A 21,395-nucleotide genomic window follows, 5' to 3' on the forward strand; every position below is an offset into this window, starting at 1 on the left:
TATGATCATAGCCTGCACATCTTGGACTAATCTAGAAGATAAGATCTAATTTCTCCATCATTCTCTAAATACGTTAAGGAGCAGAAGTCTGATCTTGTTCTGCGTAACCTTTACACATGCACTAGTTGGTTCATCCAAGAGTATGATCTAATACCTTCAGACTGTCAGAGCTGCTGTGTTTCTGGTAAATAAGCTGGTTTGGCTAGCAGTATACTTTGGGCCTGTGCACTGCTGAAGGTTTAGACAGGCCACCTTCTGCTCGATTTTTTCCAAATCCTGTGACTGGGTCCTGTGAGGCTAATCATGCTTGTTTTACTTCCCCTTCATTTACTCTCAGCACACAGCATCTCAGTTAACTTGTTTTATTGTCTGCAGTCCCAATGCCTGGGAGACCTTGTCCAGTTCACAGACCTGTCAGATAGTATTCAGTCACAATCTGTGTGTGTTTTCAAACGAGTGTCTCAAAAATGTTTGCTGAAGAAATAGTTAAAATACCTACCTGTGCATCAGATCTACAAAGGGAAAGGACTCATGAGGCTGACATGATGCAGAATTAAAGCATTTATTAATTACTGCATGATTGAACACAATGGGACTCAATTACTAAAGGTTAGCACGCACTAAATGTATAAATTGAGCCCTGTAGCAAATGATGTGTGTTAATGGCTTTAGGATGCACTGTAAATAAATGACCCCCTTCTTCCAAAGTTCCCCAGTATACTAATCTATCTCTTAACCTCATGCAAGTCTCGTTGCCTGCTAAATATGGGAGATTGTTATTACATACTCCCTCCAGGGATAAAGCTACCTTCCCATGCTGAGTAAGGACTGAGCATGGGACTTATGAATAGCAAAAGGACATTTCTATTCAGATTAGATTGCCTTCATGGCATGCTCAGATCACATTGCTCCCCAACCAAGATAGGGCCAGACCCCCTAGATGGGCAAAGAACAAAGAAAATATCCAACGAGACTGCAGTGAAGTAACAAGTCAAGGAACAAAAACTGCAGTGATGATATATAGGACACCAAGTCTTTATTGAGCAAATATAAACATGCAAAAATGCAGTCATAAAACAGTTTGTATCCAAAAGGACAAATAGGGCCGGACCCCTTATATATCAGCATGCCAAATGGTACCCCCCCAAATACATAAAGTACTCATATACCTGCATCTTATATAATGAGGAAGAACATTGCAATGTGATTTTTTTTCATCCAGTCGGAATAATTCACTTCTGCATGCAGTATAGAGTTAAGCTTGCCCTTGGTCTTTATGAATGCTTTTTGTTAGGACATATTTCACATCTCACACGTTATATGCTGGGAACCTGTTTGACTTACAGCTTTGCATGGTTCTACATTGTAGCTGTTGTAATTTTGTCAGGGCTCTCTCTTCTCCCCATAGTACCTGGTTACCTGGCACACGATCGATGCCGATGCACCAGAGCTCAGCCACATCTTGTGCTGGGCCCCTACAGATCCCCCGACTGGTCTTTCTTATTTCTCCAGCATGTACCCACCACATCCACTCACTGCACAGTATGGAGTTAAAGTGCTACGATCATTCCCCCCGGTAAGGACCAGTGCCTCCATCAACAATGACAAAGGTATTGTGTATGACTCGACACCGGTGCACAAAATAAGGAGTGGAATTGTCCTAATAAGACTGGTGAACACAAGCTGTTATGAAAATGTCCTTTTATTCATCCAATGGTTCAAATGGCCTTATTCATCCAATAACTCAATGACGCGGCATGTACATGTTTCGGCCAAACTTCAGGAGTCTAGGGAGTTTTCTTGGTAATAGCAGATGATATGCTACAATGTAGAATCTTTTGCAACAGTGCTCGGAACTAAAAGGTTCGACTCTAGAACACCCAGACCTTTTGGTTCCGAGGACTGTTGCAAAAGATTCTACATTGTAGCATATCATTTGCTATTACCGAGAAAACTCTCTAGACTCCTGAAGCAGGACGGTTTGGCCGAAACATGTACATGTCGAGTCAGAGTTATTGGATGAATAAGGCCATTTGAACCATTGGATGAATAAAAGGACATTTTCATAACAACTTGTGTTCACCAGTCTTATTAGGACAATTCCACTCCTTATTTTGTGTATTTGTGTTTGTGGTTTTGTTTCCCCTGTTTTTTCTGACTCAGCACTGGAACATACATTCTCACTCAGCTTTATGTTGCCACTGCCGTTCACTTAGCATCCAAGCCATGGTTGCGAGTACTCCCTCAGCTCAAAAATAACAGAGAATAGGGAGAGATTAACTGATATGTTTATGTTTGTTGAATCTTGATATACCGCTATTTCTGAATTGCAGGTCACAGCAGTTTGCAATAGCTAAAATAAATAAAAAAAATGAGAAGGAATGCCAATAAAACAAGAAGGAAATGAATCACTTATACACACTTATAGGCATAAAGTCTCCATGCATCAGGCCAAATCATTACTGACGATCCCAAAAAACCTTTTAAATAATGAGCTTTAGCTGAGCTTTAAACTTCAGAAATGATGATTCCAACGGAATAGGCGTGAGAAGACTGGTTTTAGCTGGTCTAGCTTGTGAATTAGATCAGCCTCCAATGCACAAAAGGTGGCTTTACCAATAGCAGTAGCAATCACTGAGAATCCTATGCATTGTCAGACATATGTAAAGCCTTAAGGCTAGATATGAGAAGAGAGTGGTCTACCAGGTTGAAAACAGCCAACAGAATATTCATATTAGAACCATGCTTACTTAGATTTAAGGGGTTCTAGTTCAAAAGATATTTCCAGCAGTGGATATTTGGCAAGTCATCTTTGAAACCCTGGCTCTTAATATGTTCATATGGTTAAGGTGTTGGTCTCTGAGTTGTGGCCAAATTTTGATACAGTCTGCTACTTACTTGCCTGAATCTGCAGAAACTCTTCAGAATCCTAACAATACAAACAATTGGATATATAGGGGCATAAAGAGGGAAAAGGTCATAGATTTGATATACCACCTTTCTATAACACAACCAAAGCAGTTTACATTTATTATATGCAAGTACTTTCTCCGTCCCTAGTGGGCTCACAATCTAAGCTTTCGTTGTGTCAGTAAAGCAGTGAGAAAGTATTTTCCTGTCCAAATTAGTATTTGGCCCTGATTAGAACTTCAACAAATAGCCGCAGAATGTTCTGATCCCATTGTATTGTGATTCATCCCAGCTGATGGTTTTCTTGCCTGCTCTCTCTGGCAGGATGCTATTCTCTTCTACATCCCTCAGATTGTACAAGCTCTGCGCTTCGACAAGGTAAGACCGGCTCAGGGTCTCATGACATGTCGCCATAATCACTTAACATCAGTGATGTGTTCTCATGTATCTCTGGCAGATGGGTTATGTACGGGAATACATTTTGTGGGCAGCTGCCAAGTCCCAGCTTCTGGCTCATCAGTTCATCTGGAACATGAAGACAAACATCTTCCTGGATGAGGAGGGCCATCAGAAGGACCGTAAGTATCTACACTGGGAGAGTGTGGCGCAGTGGTTAAAGCTACAGCCTCAGCATGCTGCTCCTTGTGACCCTGAGCAAGTCACTTACTCCCCCCCATTGCCCCAGGTACATTAGCTAGATCAGGGGTGCCCACACTTTTTGGGGCTTGCGAGCTACTTTTAAAATGACCAAGTCAAAATGATCTACCAACAATAAAATTAAAAAAAACCCACAAAGCACACTGTACGCAGAGAAAATGTTAATTATCATTTATATTCCAGGGTTTTTTCAAAAAGGTCAAGGCAGATGACTCTATGCACTGTCACCTCAGTAACAACCATTCAAAAATAAACAAATATACTCCCTTACCGTTTTACTAAACTGTGATAGCAGTTTTTAGCGCAGGGAGCTGCGCTGAATGCCCTGCGTTGCTCTTGATGCTCTTAGGCTCCCTGAGCTATAAACCGCTATTGCGGTTTAGTAAAAGGGGGCCATAGTGCAAAATATAGACAGCAGATATAAATTCTCAAAACGGACACATTTTGATCACTAAATTGAAAATAAAATCATTTTTCCTACCTTTGTTGTCTGGTAATTTCATGAGTCCCTGGTTGCACTTTATTCTTCTGACTGTGCATCCAATATTTCTTTCCTTCTTTCAGCCTGTATGCTTCCTTTCCTCCAGACCTCATTCCCTCCCCCAACTTTTTCTTCCTCTTTCCCTGCCTTTTTTTTCTCCCTGTCTCCCTTTCTTTTTTTCTCTCTTCATGCCCCCTTTCTTTCTTTCTGTTTCCCTTCTTTCCTTCTGTCTCCCTGCCTGCCCCCTTTCTTTCTTTCTCCTGAGATCTTCACTCCCTGCCCTCCCCCAAGCCACTGCCACTGCCATCGGGGAACAGGCCCCCAAGCCACCACCGCCCCAAGCTCTCCCTGAAGAAGCATCAGGCCGACCAAAATTCCTCTCCCCGACGTCAATTCTGCCATCGGAGAGGAAGTTACGGGCCATCCAGGCAGCGATTAGCTGGCCCGGAACTTCCTCTCCGACGGCAGAATTGATGTCAGGGAGAGGAAAGCTGATCGGCCCGGTAGATTGTGAAGGAAACGCAAGTCTATCACGGAGCCTGGAATGGGCTCCACGATCTACTCACTTTGCCTTCGTGATCTACCAGTCTATCGCAATCGACGTATTGGGCACCCCTGAGCTAGATTGTGAGCCCGCAGGGACAGACAGGGAAAAATGCTTGAGTACCTGAATAAATTCAAGTAAACCGTTCTGAGCTCTCCTGGGAGAACGATATAGAAAATGGAATAAATAAAAATACATACATTAGCTTGGCCAGTACCACTCCACTGAGCTAAACTCTGCTTGGCAGAGTTGGCCCAACCATTAGGCAAGACTAGGCAGTCGCCTAGGGCAGCAGCCATGAGGTGGGCAGTAGAGAATGACACAGGGACAACTTTTTCCACGTCCCCACTGGAACTCATTTTCCTGTCCCATCCTGGTAGATTCTTTTCCTGTTCCTGCCCCATTCCTGCAAGCTCTGTCCTCGTCTGCATAAGCCTTAAAACACTTCAAAATCATAAGTGTTCGAGGCTTGTGCAGTTAAGGCAGAGCTTATAGGAATGGGGCAAGGACAGCGACAGTGACAAAACTCAAGGGGATGGGGAAAAATTTATCCCCATGTCATTCTCTAGTGGGTAGCAAAGATCAGCTATAGTCAAAGCAAAGTAATTGTCCTAGTCCTAGTAGTTGCACAAGGAAAGGGGGAATTTCCAAATGGCCCATGTACCCAGATAACAGCTTTTGCAAATTGCTCTCATTAGATATATGCAATACAATACAATAATGCAATTTTTATTTGTATATCGCCAATACCTGTTCGAAGTTCACAGCAGTTCACAAACAGTAATCAAATATTAGGTGCTTAAAAAACATCCCTAACTGTCCAAATAGGCTCACAATCTGACTAAATAGCTTACATATCATGTTTATTAAGACAGAGAGTAATCGTGAACATTGCAAATCCAATACCAAAGAAAAACACAAGATACAATCAGGTTAGCATGTAAACCAGCAGGAAAGACAGCAGCAACAGCAGCAGATACAGCAACCCAGTGCCTGTAGGGACAAAGCAGCGAGAAATAACAAAACTATGCAGAGGTGGAGCTGATGGCACTTGCAAGCCGGGTACCTCTGTCCATTTAAGCAATAACCTCACAGAATCCCCAAACGATGCAACGCATACATACTCCCAGACATTTGAAGCAAACCTTCCAGACATACACTCTCACACCCACACCCACAGACATAACCCATTTGCCAATCATACAAGATATCATTCTCTGGAACACCGCTGTGACAGTGAGTGAAAGGGCAAAAGGAACAAAGTGAGCACCCCTGGTGGACTCCAGCTTACTCTCGTCCGCCAAACAGCCCCCAGAAGAGCAAGGTGAACTTAGTACTAAACTAAACTAAACCTTAAGTTTATATACCGCGTCATCTCCACGGAAGTGGAGCTCGACACGGTTTACAGGAATTAAAAACAAAGAAAGGAACTCCAGTGGAAGGAAGAAGGGGACATAGGGAAGGAAAGAGGGGCCTAGTATAATGGAGAGGGGGGGGGGTTACATTTTGGAGAAAAGCCAGGTTTTCAGATGTTTTCTGAAGTGTTGGAGGGAGGTCGAGCTCCGAAGATGGGCAGTAAAGCTGTTCCACAGCTCGGTGATCCTGAAGAGGAGGGATGTTCCAAGTTTTCCTGTATGGGAAATGCCATTTAGAAATGGGAAGGATAGTTTGAATTTCTGAGTGGATCTGGTGGAGTGAGTACTTGAGAGCCAGGATAGTGGAAAGAGGGGAGGAAGGATGCCATGAAGAGATTTGAAGGTGAGACAGGCGCATTTGTAGCGAACCCTGAGGTGACTGGGAGCCAGTGAAGCTTAGACAGAAGCGGGGAGACATGGTCGAATTTGCCTTTTGTGAAGATTAGTTTAGCTGCAGTATTCTGAATCCGTTGGAGTCTGAGGAGACTTTTCTTTGTTAGGCTTAGGTAGATGGAGTTGCAGTAATCAAGTCTGGAAAGAATGATGGATTGGACAAGGACAGCGAAATGTTGTTGGTGGAAGCAGGATCTGACTTTTCTTAGCATATGAAGATTGAAGAAGCATTTTTTTACTAGGGAGTTGATGTGGTCGTTAAAGGACAGTGTGGAGTCGATGATGATTCCCAGAACTTTGCTAGAGAGCTCAAGCTGCAGATTGGTGCCAGAGGAAAGTGAGATGTGGGAGGGTAGCTGATCCAATTTCGGGCCAAGCCAAAGTAGTTTTGTTTTGGTCTCATTTAGTTTCATTTGAACGGTGAGAGCCCAGGATTGGAGATTTGTTATACAAGATGAGATGTTATCAGAGAGGTTGGTGAGGTTAGAGTCGGTCTCTAGAAGTACAAGGATGTCATCGGCGTAGGTGTAAAGTGTTTCCGAGGTAGATAGTTGGAGGAGTTTCAGGGAGGACATATAAACATTGAAAAGAATCGGGGATAGAGGTGAACCCTGAGGGACTCCGCAGATCGGTTTCCAAGGGGAGGATGAGGAACCATTCGTGCTAACGAGGTAGGAGCGGGAACGTAAGAATTTTGAGAACCAATCTAAGACTATGGAATTTATGCCAATTTCAGAAAGTTGGAGGATTAGTATGTCATGGTGGACAATGTCAAAAGCTGCAGAGAGGTCGAATTGAAGAAGGACAGCGAACTTGTTGCAGGAGTGAAGTTGTTGGACCTTCGAAATTAAAGAGGCTAAGAGGGATTCAGTGCTGTAATTGGGTCTGAATCCATGTTGGTAGGGTAGGAGAATGGAGAATCTCTCAAGATAGGATGAGAGTTGGGTGGCTATGATAGACTCCAGCATTTTGGTCAGGAGAGGAATGTTAGCTATTGGGCGATAGCTGGAAGGAGTGGAGGGGTCCAGATCGGCTTTTTTCAGAAGAGGGGATAGGGAAATGTGTCCCATTTCTGTAGTAAATAGGCCTGAGAGCAGGGCGGAGTTTAAAAGTTTGGTGAGAGATGAGATGGCCTGTGCTGGAATGTTCTCGTATAAGTATGAGGGGAAAGGATCCAAAATACAGGTGCAGGATTTTAACTTGAGGCAGAGTTTAGAGACCTGGGAGTCAGAAACGAGCTCGAAGGTGGTCCAGGATCTATCGACTGGGATGTGGTTGGCCTCGGTTAGAATTAGGGTTGGAGGTAGTGAGCACCAGAGAATTGTAGACGGGTGTTGGGGGGAAGGAGCATCGTAAGGTAGTCACTTTCTCATTGAAGAGGGGAGTGAGGAGGAATCATGTTTAGTGGATATGGAACGCCAAATGTTGAACAATGTGTTACTTTGGTTGTTGGATCTGGAGATTTTGTTGCTGTAGTAGTTCTTCCTTGATTTTTTTAATTCAGTGTTGTAGAACTTAATAAGAGCCCTCCAGGACTGTCTGTCGGTGGGGGATTTGGATTTTTTCCATTGACGTTCCAGTGTTCGACATTTCTGCTTTAGTTGTCTGTGATAGGGAAGATACCAGGGGGCCTTGCGGGAGTAGGAGACAGTTTTTGTGGTTAGAGGAGCAAGGGAGTGGTAGGTGGTCTCGGAGAGGGTGGTCCAATTGTGCCAGTTGGATTCAGGGTTTGAAGGGTTTGGGATGGTGGGAATTAGGTTGAGGAATTTGGCCCAGAACAAATCACTCGCAATTTTTTTTCGGAAGGTAATGGGATTGGAGGAACGAGGGGGGGTTCGAGGTGGGACATGAAAATGGGGAGGCAGAAAGCCCCTAGGAAGTGGTCGGACCAAGGGACGGGTTCCCAGCGGGTGTCGTCGATCAAAGTTTTGTATTCGGTGAGGTCGATGAAGCTGATGATGTCTAACGCATGCCCCTTTTCATGGGTTGGGGAAGGAGCCGGGGGGGGAAGCCTAAAGCGGTGAGGAAGTTGTTGAGATCAATTGAATCCTTGTTGGTGGTATCGTTTAAGTGAAGATTAATATCCCCAATGATTAGTAATCTTTGAAATTTGAGGAAGGCATTTGTAATGGTCTCAAGGATGAGGTCAGATGATTTGTTCCAGGGGGATGAAGGTGGGCGATATAAAAGCAGGATACCTAGTGGTTGCGGGTGGAGCTCGTCATTGACAGAGGCTAGCATGTATTCGAGGGAGGCATGGCTACTCTTTTCAAGGAGCTGGACGTCGAAGAATGATTTATGGAGCAGTGCCAGACCGCCTCCTTTTCGGTTAATTCTGGGGGAGAAGAGACCTTGGTAACCATGAGAACAGAGTTCGTTTTGAGAGAATATGTCGTCTTTTGCGATCCAAGTTTCCGTGATGAATAAGAATCCGGGGTTGAGATCTTCAAGAAGATCCTTCAGAATTTGGGTTTTGTTGCATGCGGATCTGGCGTTGCAGAATAGAGATGGGACTGGGGTGAGAGAGTCTGATGAGTGGTTGGGAGGGTTGGCAGGGGGAATGGGCTTTAAGGAGGCGTGATTGATTCTTCGGGGGATTTTTTTGGAGGGGTGACTTCTGGTGCGCAAAAGCATGGGGATATTGGTACCAGGGTAGATAGGACTGACTGTGATGGGGTTCGGTAGGTTAGGGGGGGGAAGGTTCAGGCAGAAGGAGAGATTGGAGGATGAGCAGATAAGGAGAAGAAGGATCCATAGGTGTGGCTTCATGGTGGGGGTTAGGAGGACCTTTGGAGGGGTGGGAGGTGAGAATAGCGGAAGGCTTGGAGTTGAGGAGAGCAGGACGATTGGGCAGGACTAAAACAGTTGGAGAGAATCTGGTGAATCTAGTAATTAGGCAAGGGCTTAAGCAGTTAAGAAGAATCTGGGGATCCTTGGCAGGGGATAGACAGTTGAATAAAATCTGGGGATCTTTAGCAACCTGAAACAGTAAGTAGAAACAATTGAGGGCAAAGCAAAAACAGTTGAATAGAATCTGGTGATCTTTGGCAAATTTAAACAATGAATAGAGTCAGGAGAGCCTTAGCCGGGCTTGAGTAGGGATTGTTGACTAAGTTAGGATGGAACTTAACAGTTATAAAGAAACTTGACAGAAATAAAGAACAAAAAGTTGAGCCGCAGGAGGTCTCGGGTGGCGGAGCTGGATTCCCACGCGGCCCGAGGTTCTCTCTCTGCAGTTGAGGGACGAGTCTCGCGTTGGGGCAGCTCCCGGTATCGATGGGGCTGCCCTGAAGAGTAGCGCTGGAGAGAACTTGGTTGCAGGGGGTTTCGGGAGGCGGAGCTGGACTCCCACGCGTCCCAAAGCTTCTTCCCTGCAGCCGGAGGGTCGGTCTGTGTTGGGGCAGCTCTGGAATCAATGGAGCTGCCCTGAAGAATGTAATAGAAAACTAAACAAAACAAAACAAAAAGTTGAGCCGCAGGAGGCCTCGGGTGGCGGAGCTGGACTCCCACGCGGCCCGAGGTTCTCTCTCTGCAGTTGAGGGACAAGTCTCGCGTTGGGGCAGCTCCCGGTATCGATGGGGCTGCCCTGAAGAGTAGCGCTGGAGTAGTACACTGCAGAACATTTGCAACAAGAAAAATATAAAGCATTAGAAAACAATGTAGGAGGCAATAGATGCAGAGAATCATGTACAGGAACAAGCGTCATTCATTCAGCAACTAATCTCCCAACTTCCAAATTCAAACATTAGTTTTCAAAAAACCCTCCCACAGTCCGCAATATTCTTTACATATTAAGAATGCAAACAGGAAGACCAAAGGAAATAACAAAAATTAAGTCAAAATAAAATAAGATCCTGCAGATACAAGATTCTTAGTCCATAGTCTGTTATTGAGAAAGACATGGGGGAAGCCACTGCTTGCCTTGGATCAGTAGCATGGATTGTTGCTACTACTTGGGATTCCGGAATCTTATGTTACTCTTTGGGATTCCAGAATCTTGCTATTCTTTAGGATTCTGAATAGAATGTTGCTGCTCCTTGGGTTTTTGCCAGATACTAGGGACCTGGATTGGCTACCATGAGAACGGGCTACTGTGCTTGATGGACCATTGTTCTGACCCAGTAAGGCTATTCTTATATTCTTAAAGTGTAGAGTGCTGTTTCTCGTTCTCTGGTGTTGAACTGCATATGGCTTCTTGAGGTTTAAGTTTAATTTTTGTCTACATTTATTTTAAGTTTGTGGTTGCTTGTAGTTGTGTTTTCCTATGTAGTGGCCTTGTTGTAAACATGTTAGCTTTGTGATATATGAATCACAGATATTTGTATTATGTTTAGTGACTTACGAGATAGCTGATGGGGAGGGAGGTAAACAGTCTTTATAGATTGGCTCACCATGATAACCCAAATTTCTAACCTCGGTTTATATTCAAGTCAACCTTTTTTCCCCCTTTTTGGAGGGAAGAAAAGTATACCTCGGTTTATATTCAGATCGGTTTATATTTGTGCTCATTGTTAAAAATAACTTCAAAACTCTTTCAGAGTAAACTTTAGCAATTTTGACTAAATGTTTCAATGGGAGAATACATTATCCAGAATGTCCGATTCCCTCGCTACTCTCTCTGCATCTTTTTGAAGACATATTAAAAAAACTAAAATCATTTTTACCTGACATGAATTTAAAACTTCACGTTGGTGGCATTAATATCAAACATTACTATTCTGAATTCCTAAACTCTCTTTTGTGGTTGATAAATAAAAAAATAGCCAATACTCATCATTGATGCACGTGACTTATTCACCAATCCTTTACTAGGGCACTCTGCCCCTAGAAGTTGTTACAACGTTCGTTATCGACACCGGAATGTATCTGTCTAAAATTCAATATGAATGAATGGCAAATGGTTTGCAATCTATCATTTCATAAGGAACCATATGACTTTAATGATAAAGGATCATTGTTTTTCTTACTGCTCTCAGTGTCTTTGGGTTGAAAAAAGCGAGAAAACCACGCATTCTCAGTTTATTTCGAAACCAAGCCTAACATCGATAGTAGTATTATTTTATACTCAGGGCAATGAAGTATTAAGTGATGGAAATCGAACTCACAACCTCAGGGTGCTGAGGCAGCTGCTCTGATCATGCCCCTGCCCTCCTCCAAAAATGAAGGTCCTAGTACCAGTCTTGTTTTTTGGTCAGAATTTCAAACAGTGTTGGCGGTACTAAATGCCAGTTTCATTTTTTCTTTCTCCCCTTTTCTGTATTTTCCCCTCCCTGAGCTCACATGATCCCTGGATAGTGCTCATACAGGATTCCTCCCGTACAATAGTATTGGGAATTGAGCAGGCTGGTTCAGAAGTGGGTGCGGAATGTATCTTTATCCCAGGACAAGCAGGCAGCATATTCTTGACTGATGGGTGACGGCACCGACGGAGCCCCGGTACGGACAATTTTAGAGTGATTGCACTCTAAGAACTTGGAAAGGTCTAGCAGGCCGCACCGCGCACACGCGAGTGCCTTCCCGCCCGACGGAGGCGCGCGGTCCCCAGTTTCTTAGTTTCCGTGGAGCTAAGAAGACGCGCCCTTTTCAACGGCTGTTGAAAAGATTTTTTTCTCTCCTTCTCGCTTGCGTAAACCTGTTCGGAAATATTTTTTTCTGTTTCTATTTTATTCTTTCTTGTTTAAAAAAAATAAAAATACAACTTTGATTTTTTTTGGTTCGCCCCGGCGGGGCCTGTTGCCACCATCGAGGCCTCGGCCTTTGATTTGGCAGAAGCCGTTTTTACGTTCATGCCCCCCCAACCCGGGTTTAAGAAGTGCCAGCGATGCGCACGGCCCATTTCTCTCACTGACCCGCATAACTGGTGCTTACAGTGCCTGGGTCCTGACCATCGGGCGTCCACCTGCACCCGCTGTGCCACTTTAAAAAAGAGAACTTTGAAAAACCGTCAAATCCAACAACGGTTATTATTTGGTGCCAATATGTCTGATCCTGCAGCACCGACATCGGCCCCCTCTCAGTCGGCACCCACCTCGTCGATACCGTGCGATACCGCGCTGGCGTCGCATCCCTCAGGTAAGCCGGCTAAGAAGCCTTCCCCGCTGGAGCGTCCTCCGGTCTCAGTAGCAGCGAGCCCAGTCCTGCCGACCTCGAGGCGCCCGCGGAAGCGCTCCGCTCCGATTGAGGTCAGCCCCTCGACCTTGGGTTCCTCTTCTTCGGAGCGTCGAGCGGCACCACAGGTACCGCAGAAGAAAAAAGCGGTACCGGTGCCTTCGCTGGACGAGCGGATTGCTGCCGTCCTGCAGGTGCAACTCAAGGAGCAGTTGCAACAGCTCCTTCCCGCACTATTGGCACCGAGCCTTCCAGTCCCGGTCCGGTCTGAGCCACCGGTACCGACGGTGGAGCAGCTTCTATTGTCCGCGTCCACCTTGTCGGTACCGGTCCATTCTGCTTCATCGGTCTCCATGCCAGTCCTCGCACCGGAACCGAGAGCTCAACACCAGGCTGTTCAGACTTCGGCACCGATGTGGCCCTTAACGTCTCCCGGTACCGTGTCTATGAGGTCAGGTAAGTCGGCAAGCAAATCCCGACACCTGGAACCCTCCACACCGGAGTCTCGAGACCGTAGCTCCCACATTAGGGATCCTGATCTGTGGGGTGACTCCGAAGAGCCTTTTCTTTCTGAGGATGAGTGTTCATCGGATGATGATGATCCTGCTGTTCCTGATCCATCCTCCAGACCAGATTCTAAATCTTTCACTTCCTTTCACAAAGACATGTGTGAATCTCTTTCTATTCCTTTGGAGGCTGAGTCTAAAAAATCCAAAGCGTTCCTTGATGCACTGGCCTTTGACCAGCCTCCAAAGGAATTTCTCAAATTACCCCTCCATGATATCTTGAGGGAAACCTTTTATAAGAATCTGGAGACTCCTTTGACCATCCCAGGAGCCCCTCGTAAATTGGATTCTCTGTATAAAGTGATACCTATACCTGGATTTGATAAGCCGCAGCTTCCACATGAATCTTTTCTAGTGGAATCTACGCTTAAAAAGTCTGCGGGAGCTAGTGTGTACGCTTCTGTCCCTCCTGGCAGAGAGGGTAAAGCCATGGATAAATTTGGTAAAAAGATTATACCAGAGTGCCATGCTGGCTAACAGGTCTGGTAATTATGCTTTTCACTTTTCTTTTTACCTCAAGCATCTTCTCACCACCATGGCTTCCTTTGAAAAGTACCTCCCTGATCGTAAACGACAGGCCTTTCACCAGTGCTCGTCCTCTCTCTTCCAGCTACGCAAGTTTTTGGTTCGATCAATTTATGACACATTCGAACTTACCACCAGAGCAACGGCCATGTCTGTGGCCATGCGTCGCCTTGCTTGGCTCAGAGTAATGCTCCATGCCTGGGGGATGAACTCTTTGGTGAATCCATGGACTCTACCATCCAAAAGCTCTCCGCCCATGAGACTCAATGGGATACTCTTCTGAAAACAAAGAAGAAGACTCCACCTGCCCGGCCTTTCAGACAACAATCGGCCTATCAACGCCGTTATGTGGCTCGCCCCTTGCCATCAGCTCCCCAACAACCTAGGCATCCATGTCAGCAACAGCGACAAACCCCTAGGCCACCACAGCAGCAACCTGCAAAGCCACCTCCACAGCAAAAATCTACTTAACCCTTTTGACTTAGTTCTCCAGGGCATAGCCAGTTTTCAGCCATCTGCCCACCTACCTCAACCTATAGGTGGCCGTCTTACCTTTTTCCTCAGCCGTTGGGAGATCATCACCTTGGATCAATGGGTCCTCAACATCATCCGTCACGGCTACTCCCTCAACTTTCAGACTCTTCCTTCCAAAAGTCTGCCAAAAGAGTCTGCTTTGAACACTCCTCAATCAGCCCTTCTTCTCCAAGAGGTTCAATCCCTCCTTCTTCTAAACGCCATAGAGGAAGTTCCTCTTGCTCAGAAGGGGCAGGGATTCCACTCCCGTTATTTTCTGGTCCCCAAAAAAACAGGAGATCTCAGACCCATTCTAGATCTTCGCGATCTCAACAAATGCTTGGTCAAAGAAAAATTCAAAATGCTCTCTTTGGCCACTCTTTATCCTCTTCTCACTCAAGGCGACTGGCTATGCTCCCTCGATCTCAAAGAGGCATACATTCACATTCCGGTCAATCCGGCCTCCAGACAGTACCTCCGCTTCATGATCAATCACTGTCATTACCAATACAAGGTGCTACCCTTCGGTCTTGTCTCCTCTCCAAGGGTGTTCACCAAATGTCTGATTGTGGTGGCTGCTTTTCTCCGCTCTCACCACCTTCAGGTCTTTCCTTACCTGGACGACTGGTTAATCAAGTCCACTTCCTCCTAGACAGTGCTCCTTGCCACCAACCAAACCATCCTGTTTCTACAACTTCTGGGGTTCGAGATCAATCTACCCAAATCCCATCTCATCCCCTCTCAGAAACTGCAATTCATAGGAGCGATTCTGGACACAGTCCTCATGAGAGCGTTCCTGCCATCCAACCGCCTTCAGGCTCTTCAATATCTCTGTCAGCAGGTGCTTCCACAACGTTCTATCTCTGCCAAGCAAATGATGGTACTCTTGGGTCACATGGCCTCGACAGTTCATGTCACACCCTTCGCACAACTTCACCTGCGCACCCCTCAGTGGACCCTAGCTACCCAGTGGTCCCAATCGATGGATCCTTGCTCATGGCACATATTTGTGACATCATCTCTTCATCAATCTCTACAATGGTGGTTGATATCCTCAAATCTCTCCAGAGGTCTTCTGTTTCATTTACCTCCTCATCAACTAGTCATCACCACCGACGCCTCCCCTTATGCATGGGGAGCTCATTTAAACGAGTTCCAAACCCAGGGCCTTTGGACAGCCCAGGAAAAGAAGCATCACATCAATTTCCTGGAACTCAGAGTGATGTTTTATGCCCTCAAGGCTTTCCAACATCTCCTCTTTCCTCAAGTTCTGCTACTGTGCACAGACAATCAAGTTGCGATGTACTACTTCAACAAACAGGGTGGGACAGGCTCTCGCCTCTTGTGCCAGGAAGCCCAGAAGATTTGGGCTTGGGCGACAGATCACCAGTTATTCCTGAAAGCTATCTACATTCAGGGAGAGCAGAATTCCTTAGCGGACAATCTCAGCAGAATTCTCCAGCCCCACGAATGGACTCTCGATCCCTTGACTCTCCAGTCCATTTTCGCTCAATTGGGGCACTCCTCAGGTAGACCTCTTTGCAGCTCCTCACAATCATCAGCTGCCCCACTTCTGCTCCAGACTCTACTCCCCTTACCGTCTGGCAGCAGATGCATTTCTTCTGGATTGGTCCAATCTGTTCCTGTATGCTTTCCCTCCTCTGCCTCTCATGTTAAGAACCTTGTTCAAGCTCCGGAGGGAATGAGCCACCATGATTCTGATTGCTCCACGGTGGCCCAGGCAACATTGGTTCTCCCTTCTACTTCAACTCAGTTCCAGGGAGCCTATTCTTCTTCCACTGTTTCCTTCTCTGCTTACACAGCATCAGGAGACTCTTCTGCATCCCAACCTCCAGTCTCTGCACCTGACAGCCTGGTATCTCTCGGGCTGACTTCAACTGATCCTCTTCTACCTCGGCCCGTTCGTTCTATTCTAGATGCTTCCAGGAAACCGGCCACTCTACAATGTTACCATCAGAAGTGGACATGGTTTTCTTCTTGGTGTCTTCTTCATCAGCATAATCCCACTACCCTTGCAGTGGAGACTTTGTTGGATTATCTTCTTTCTTTATCTGACTCTGGTCTCAAGTCTACTTCCATCAGAGTTCAACTCAGTGCTATTGCTGCTTTTCATGAGCCAGTTCATGGGAAACTTCTCTCGGCTCATCCCTTGGTGTCCAGATTCAAGCGGAGTCTTTTCAATGTGAAACCACCTCTTAAAGCCCCTCCTGTCATTTGGGATCTCAATTTGGTTCTTTCCGTCTTAATGAAGCCTCCATTTGAACCTTTGGCCACAGCTCCTTTCAAGTTTCTCACTTGGAAGGTACTCTTCCTTGTTGCTCTTACCTCTGCCAGGAGGGTCAGTGAGCTCCATGCACTAGTGGCTGATCCACCTTTTACAGTCTTTCATCATGACAAGGTGGTTCTGCGTACACATCCAAAGTTTCTCCCTAAGATTGTCTCTGAATTCCATCTCAACCAATCTATTGTTCTGCCTGTCTTCTTTCCGAAACCTCACTCTCATTCTGGAGAACAGGCTCTACATACTTTGGACTGTAAGCAGGCTTTAGCTTACTATTTAGACCGTACTAAGCCCCACAGATCATCACCCCAACTCTTTCTGTCCTTTGATCCGAATAAATTGGGACATCCTGTTTCTAAACGTACGCTGTCAAATTGGCTCGCAGCGTGCATTTCATTCTGTTATGCTCAGTCCGGACTGACACTGGAAGGTTCTGTCACGGCCCATAGAGTTCGAGCTATGGCAGCATGTGTAGCTTTCCTCTGTTCCACTCCTATTGAGGAAATCTGCAAGGCTGCTACTTGGTCCTCAGTTCATACTTTTACATCTCACTATTGTCTGGATGTATTCTCCAGACGGGATGGACACTTCGGCCAATCTGTTTTGCAAAATTTGTTTTCCTAATGGCCAACCTTCCCACCATCCCTCTTTTCATTAGCTTGGAGGTCACCCATCAGTCAAGAATATGCTGCCTGCTTGTCCTGGGATAAAGCACAGTTACTTACCATAACAGGTGTTATCCAGGGACAGCAGGCAGATATTCTTGCGTCCCACCCACCTCCCCGGGTTGGCTTCTTAGCTGGCTTATCCTAACTGGGGACCGCGCGCCTCCGTCAGGCGGGAAGGCACTCGCGCATGCGCGGTGCGGCCTGCTAGAACTTTCCAAGTTCTTAGAGTGCAATCACTCTAAAATTGTCCGTACCGGGGCTCTGTCGGTGCCGTCACCCATCAGTCAAGAATATCTGCCTGCTGTCTCTGGATAACACCTGTTACGGTAAGTAACTGTGCTTAATCTCACTGGCAAAGCCTCTTATGATAGTGTGTTTGATTTTGCTCAACAGCTGACATTGGAGACTTGTTGGAAGTGTTGGTGGAGGAAATTACTGGGTCTCTCTCTGGACCAGCTAAAGAGTTCTACCAGCGGGAGTTTGATTTCTTTAACAAAATGACCAATGTCTCAGCCATCATCAAGTGAGTATGAGAACTCCAGAGAACTTGCACACAGCCCAGATACTGTCCCCACTAGGAACTAGGATGTGAAGATTGTTTGCCTATCAGTCGTAGGAAGCCCTCACTGGTGTTAGAGATGAGATCTCCTGATCTCACTGTGCTTTACTTTGTACAAGGTGGTAGACTGACAAACCAAGACACTTGTTTCCTAGACCCTGCTTGGTACCCACCTGTCCCACTAATATCTTCCCAAGTATTCAGCATGAAATTGGGTCCTTTATGGCTTTTGAAGGAGGGATGCAGGTTTTGAAATTTGTATACTAGGGTCGGTTTTGCCCAACGTCTCCTATGAGAAGAATAGCAATGTGGTAAATAACACTGAAATCTGACCTAATAATAACTTTATTTTTGTATACCGCCATACCCCGAAGAGTTCTAGGCGGTTCACATTAGTTAAACAGAAATTACAAGTGGTTACATATCAAATTGATCATAGAGTAGTTAAACAGAGATTACAAGTGGTTACATATCAAATTGATCATAGAGTAGCAGAGAGCAAGGAGAGAGTATTTACAAGTGATTACATATCAAATTGATCGTAGAGTTGCGAACAGCAAGGAGAGAAGTAATGGGAAGAGGAGGGAGAACGGGGGAGGGGCGAGGGTCAGAAGGAGGGGGGAAGAGGATTGGAAAGGGGCATTAAGGGTCTTGGTCTCGGAATAGGTGAGTTTTGAGTAATTTTCTGAAGTCGAGGTAGTTGTGGGCCTTGAGGACCATTTGGGCTAGCCAAGGGTTTAGTTTGGCGGCTTGGAAGGCATAGGTTTTGTCTAGGAATTTTTTTGAGTGGCATAGTTTTAGGGAGGGGAAGGCGAAGAGTTGAATTTTGCGGGAGTTCTTGTAGTTGTGGTTAAGGGTAAAGTGAGGGGTGATGTAGCTTGGGGATAAGCCAGATATAGTTTTGTAGCAAAAACAGGCGAATTTGAATATGATTCTGGATTCTAGTGGGAGCCAGTGGAGATTATGGTAGAAAGGGGTGATGTGGTCCCATTTTTTCAGGCCAAATATGAGGCGGACAGCGGTGTTCTGGATCATCCTTAGTCTCCTGATGGTTTTCTTTGTGGAGCCTAAGTAGATGATGTTGCAGTAGTCCAGTATGCTGAGGATGGAGGATTGTACTAAGAGGCGGAATGAAGAGTCGTCGAAGTATTTTTTTATGGTGCGGAGTTTCCATAGTATCGAGATACTTTTCCTGACTGTGATATCAGTGTGTTTCTCGAGGGATAGATGTTTGTCCAGTGTTACTCCCAGAACTTTTAAGGTTTGTTCAAGGGGGAATGTGGATCCTTTCACTTGAATAGTGGTGTCTTTGATTTTGTCATTGGGGGTTGCTAGGAAGAATTTTGTTTTGTCTGGGTTTAGTTTTAGTCTAAAGGATAGCATCCAGAGTTCTATCTGACTAATTATGCTTGTGAGGGAGTTGAGGAGTTCTTGAGTGAAACAGGTTAGAGGGATGACTATGGTAATGTCGTCTGCGTATATAAAGAATTTTAGCTTGAGGCTTTGCAGGAGGTTTCCTAGGGAGGTGAGGTAGATGTTGAACAGGGTGGGGGACAGGGGGGAGCCCTGTGGCACACCGCAGGAGTTTTCCCATGGGTAGGAGAGAGAGTCGTTTTTGAATACCCTGTAAGATCTGTTCCGTAGGAACCCATTGAACCAGTTAAGGACCTGGCCGGAGATGCCAATGTAGGCAAGGCAGTCTAGGAGAATGTCGTGGTCGACTAGGTCGAATGCACTGTTCAGGTCCAGTTGTATAATCAGGGCACTGGTTCCCCGGCTGAAGAGTGTGTGTATGTGGTCTAGGAGGGAGGCTATGATGGTTTCGGTGCTGTGGTTGGAGCGAAAGCCTGATTGGTTGTCATTTAGGATATCAAATTTTTCTAGGTATGTGGTGAGTTCGGCGTTTACCACCCCTTCTGCTATTTTACCAAGTAGTGTGAAAATTAATTTATAGGGCTATGGCATTGTTTCAAAGAACCTATGCTGATGGACCGCTTCCCTGTGTATCACTTTGTGGTATATCTAGTAACTGGAACATGTACCCTCTTTTCAGACCCTTCCCAAAGGGAGAGGAGAGGAAGAAGGCGTGTCTGTCAGCTCTGTCAGAGATTAAAGTGCAGCCTGGTAAGAGAGCATGTAGCTGCCCCAGTCTCCTGCTCTTTGTGGACACTGTGAGGGTAGTTTTTATAAAGTATTTTCTACGTGTAAAGCAGGTTTATGTGTGGAGACAGATTCTTCCTCTTCATCCTGTGATCCAAAAAGAGTCCATTCGACAGGGGCCAGTGTTTCGTAGTTACTTAACACTGCCGCATGGGGAATGTCACAGACCGGACACAGTATGTTTAAACAACAGAAACTGTCTTCATTTTAAGAGCGTGCCCTGATGCAGCAGTGTTAAGTAATTGCAAAATGCTGGCCTCCGTTGGATGGACTCTCTTTTGGATCACAGTATTAAGAGCACATGAAGATAAGTCACTTTTTGATTATATACATTTTGCAGATTGCACTATTGTGAAGGAGGATTTTATGTTGATGATTATATGACACCTGACTACTACTACTACTTAACATTTCTATAGCGCTACCAGATGCAAGCAGCGCCTCTATTAACATACAAAAGATCTGAGCACCATGAGTGCCACTGTGAGGTCTGAGGCTTTGCCTCCTTTTTGCTCTGGAGCACAGGTGTCGAAGTCGGTCCTCGAGGGCCGCAATCCAGTCGGGTTTTCAGAATTTCCCCAATGAATATGCATTGAAAGCAGTGCATGCACATAGATCTCATGCATATTCATTGGGGAAATCTTGAAAACCCGACTGGATTGCAGCCCTCGAGGACCGACTTCGACACCCCTGCTCTGGAGGGTTAGTTTTATGTTGTTTAATATTTTAGGCTCCAGTCCTCTTTTTTTGCTGTTACTTATACATGTGCCACATGTAGGCATTCTTACAGGCATAATTTGGGTAGAGCTGGGGTGGAAATGATATGTATAAATGTATTTTATAAAATACATATGGATATGTGCACACCTTTTCTTGAGAAGCAGGCATGCATTTGTGTGCTATTGAGTGTGATTCTGAAAGCCCGATTAATAAAATACTTTTCAAAGGGATTTCAAGAGGTAAATGAGTGTTCTTCCCTGCAGGCTCACTCTCTGTCTCTGCTGTTCCTCTGCATGCATATTACTTCTCTGATTTCCATTGGAGGCACAAATCTCTTCCTTCTACTCTCCCTATGTGTTCTCCTCGTGAAGTCTCACAGCGCGTTTCTTAGTCTTCCTCACCCCCATCCCGTTCCAACTATCTCTGCACTCCCTCAGTGAAAATTTATATAGTGCATTGATTGGGCCCCATTTCCAGTGCTGTTTCTTTCTCCTCTTTGTAGGTTGCTATTTGCCAAGTAACCCTGAAGCTATTGTTTTGGATATTGACTACAAGTCGGGGACTCCTATGCAGAGGTGAGTAAGGTTTTACTGTCTGCTTCAACTCCTCGAGATTCCACAGGAAGTAAGTCAAGAGGACAGAAAGGACTGGATCATCACAGCCAATGCAAACCATCTTGCCTCTTCTCTTTCCGCTTTTCCATTTCACATTGTCAAGGGAGTATGAGAACTCCAGGGAACTTGCACACAGACCGGATACAGTCCCCACTATGAACTGAAGGAAGCAAACTCAGTTGTGATATTCTGCTCTACTCCCTTCTATTTCTTCTCAGTCTCAGCACATTGGTTCAGCCAGCTATTTGGAAATAAGCTTA

At 45.5% G+C, this 21,395-nt stretch overlaps 1 protein-coding gene across 2 annotated transcripts in view; it reads left to right on the forward strand.

Moving 5' to 3' along the window:
• PI4KA (phosphatidylinositol 4-kinase alpha) overlaps positions 1-21,395 on the forward strand; it is a 261,800-nt gene that overhangs the window by 210,266 nt on the left and 30,139 nt on the right. For both annotated transcript variants that reach the window (XM_033956600.1, XM_033956601.1), the window contains 6 exons: positions 1,409-1,576; positions 3,235-3,288; positions 3,368-3,488; positions 17,476-17,605; positions 19,695-19,765; positions 21,024-21,096. In XM_033956600.1, coding sequence (XP_033812491.1) covers positions 1,409-1,576; positions 3,235-3,288; positions 3,368-3,488; positions 17,476-17,605; positions 19,695-19,765; positions 21,024-21,096 — 617 coding nt within the window. The remainder of the gene's footprint in view (positions 1-1,408; positions 1,577-3,234; positions 3,289-3,367; positions 3,489-17,475; positions 17,606-19,694; positions 19,766-21,023; positions 21,097-21,395) is intronic.

The sequence above is a fragment of the Geotrypetes seraphini genome, chromosome 8 (assembly GCF_902459505.1).
Source record: "Geotrypetes seraphini chromosome 8, aGeoSer1.1, whole genome shotgun sequence".
In the NCBI taxonomy this organism is placed as follows: domain Eukaryota; kingdom Metazoa; phylum Chordata; class Amphibia; order Gymnophiona; family Dermophiidae; genus Geotrypetes; species Geotrypetes seraphini.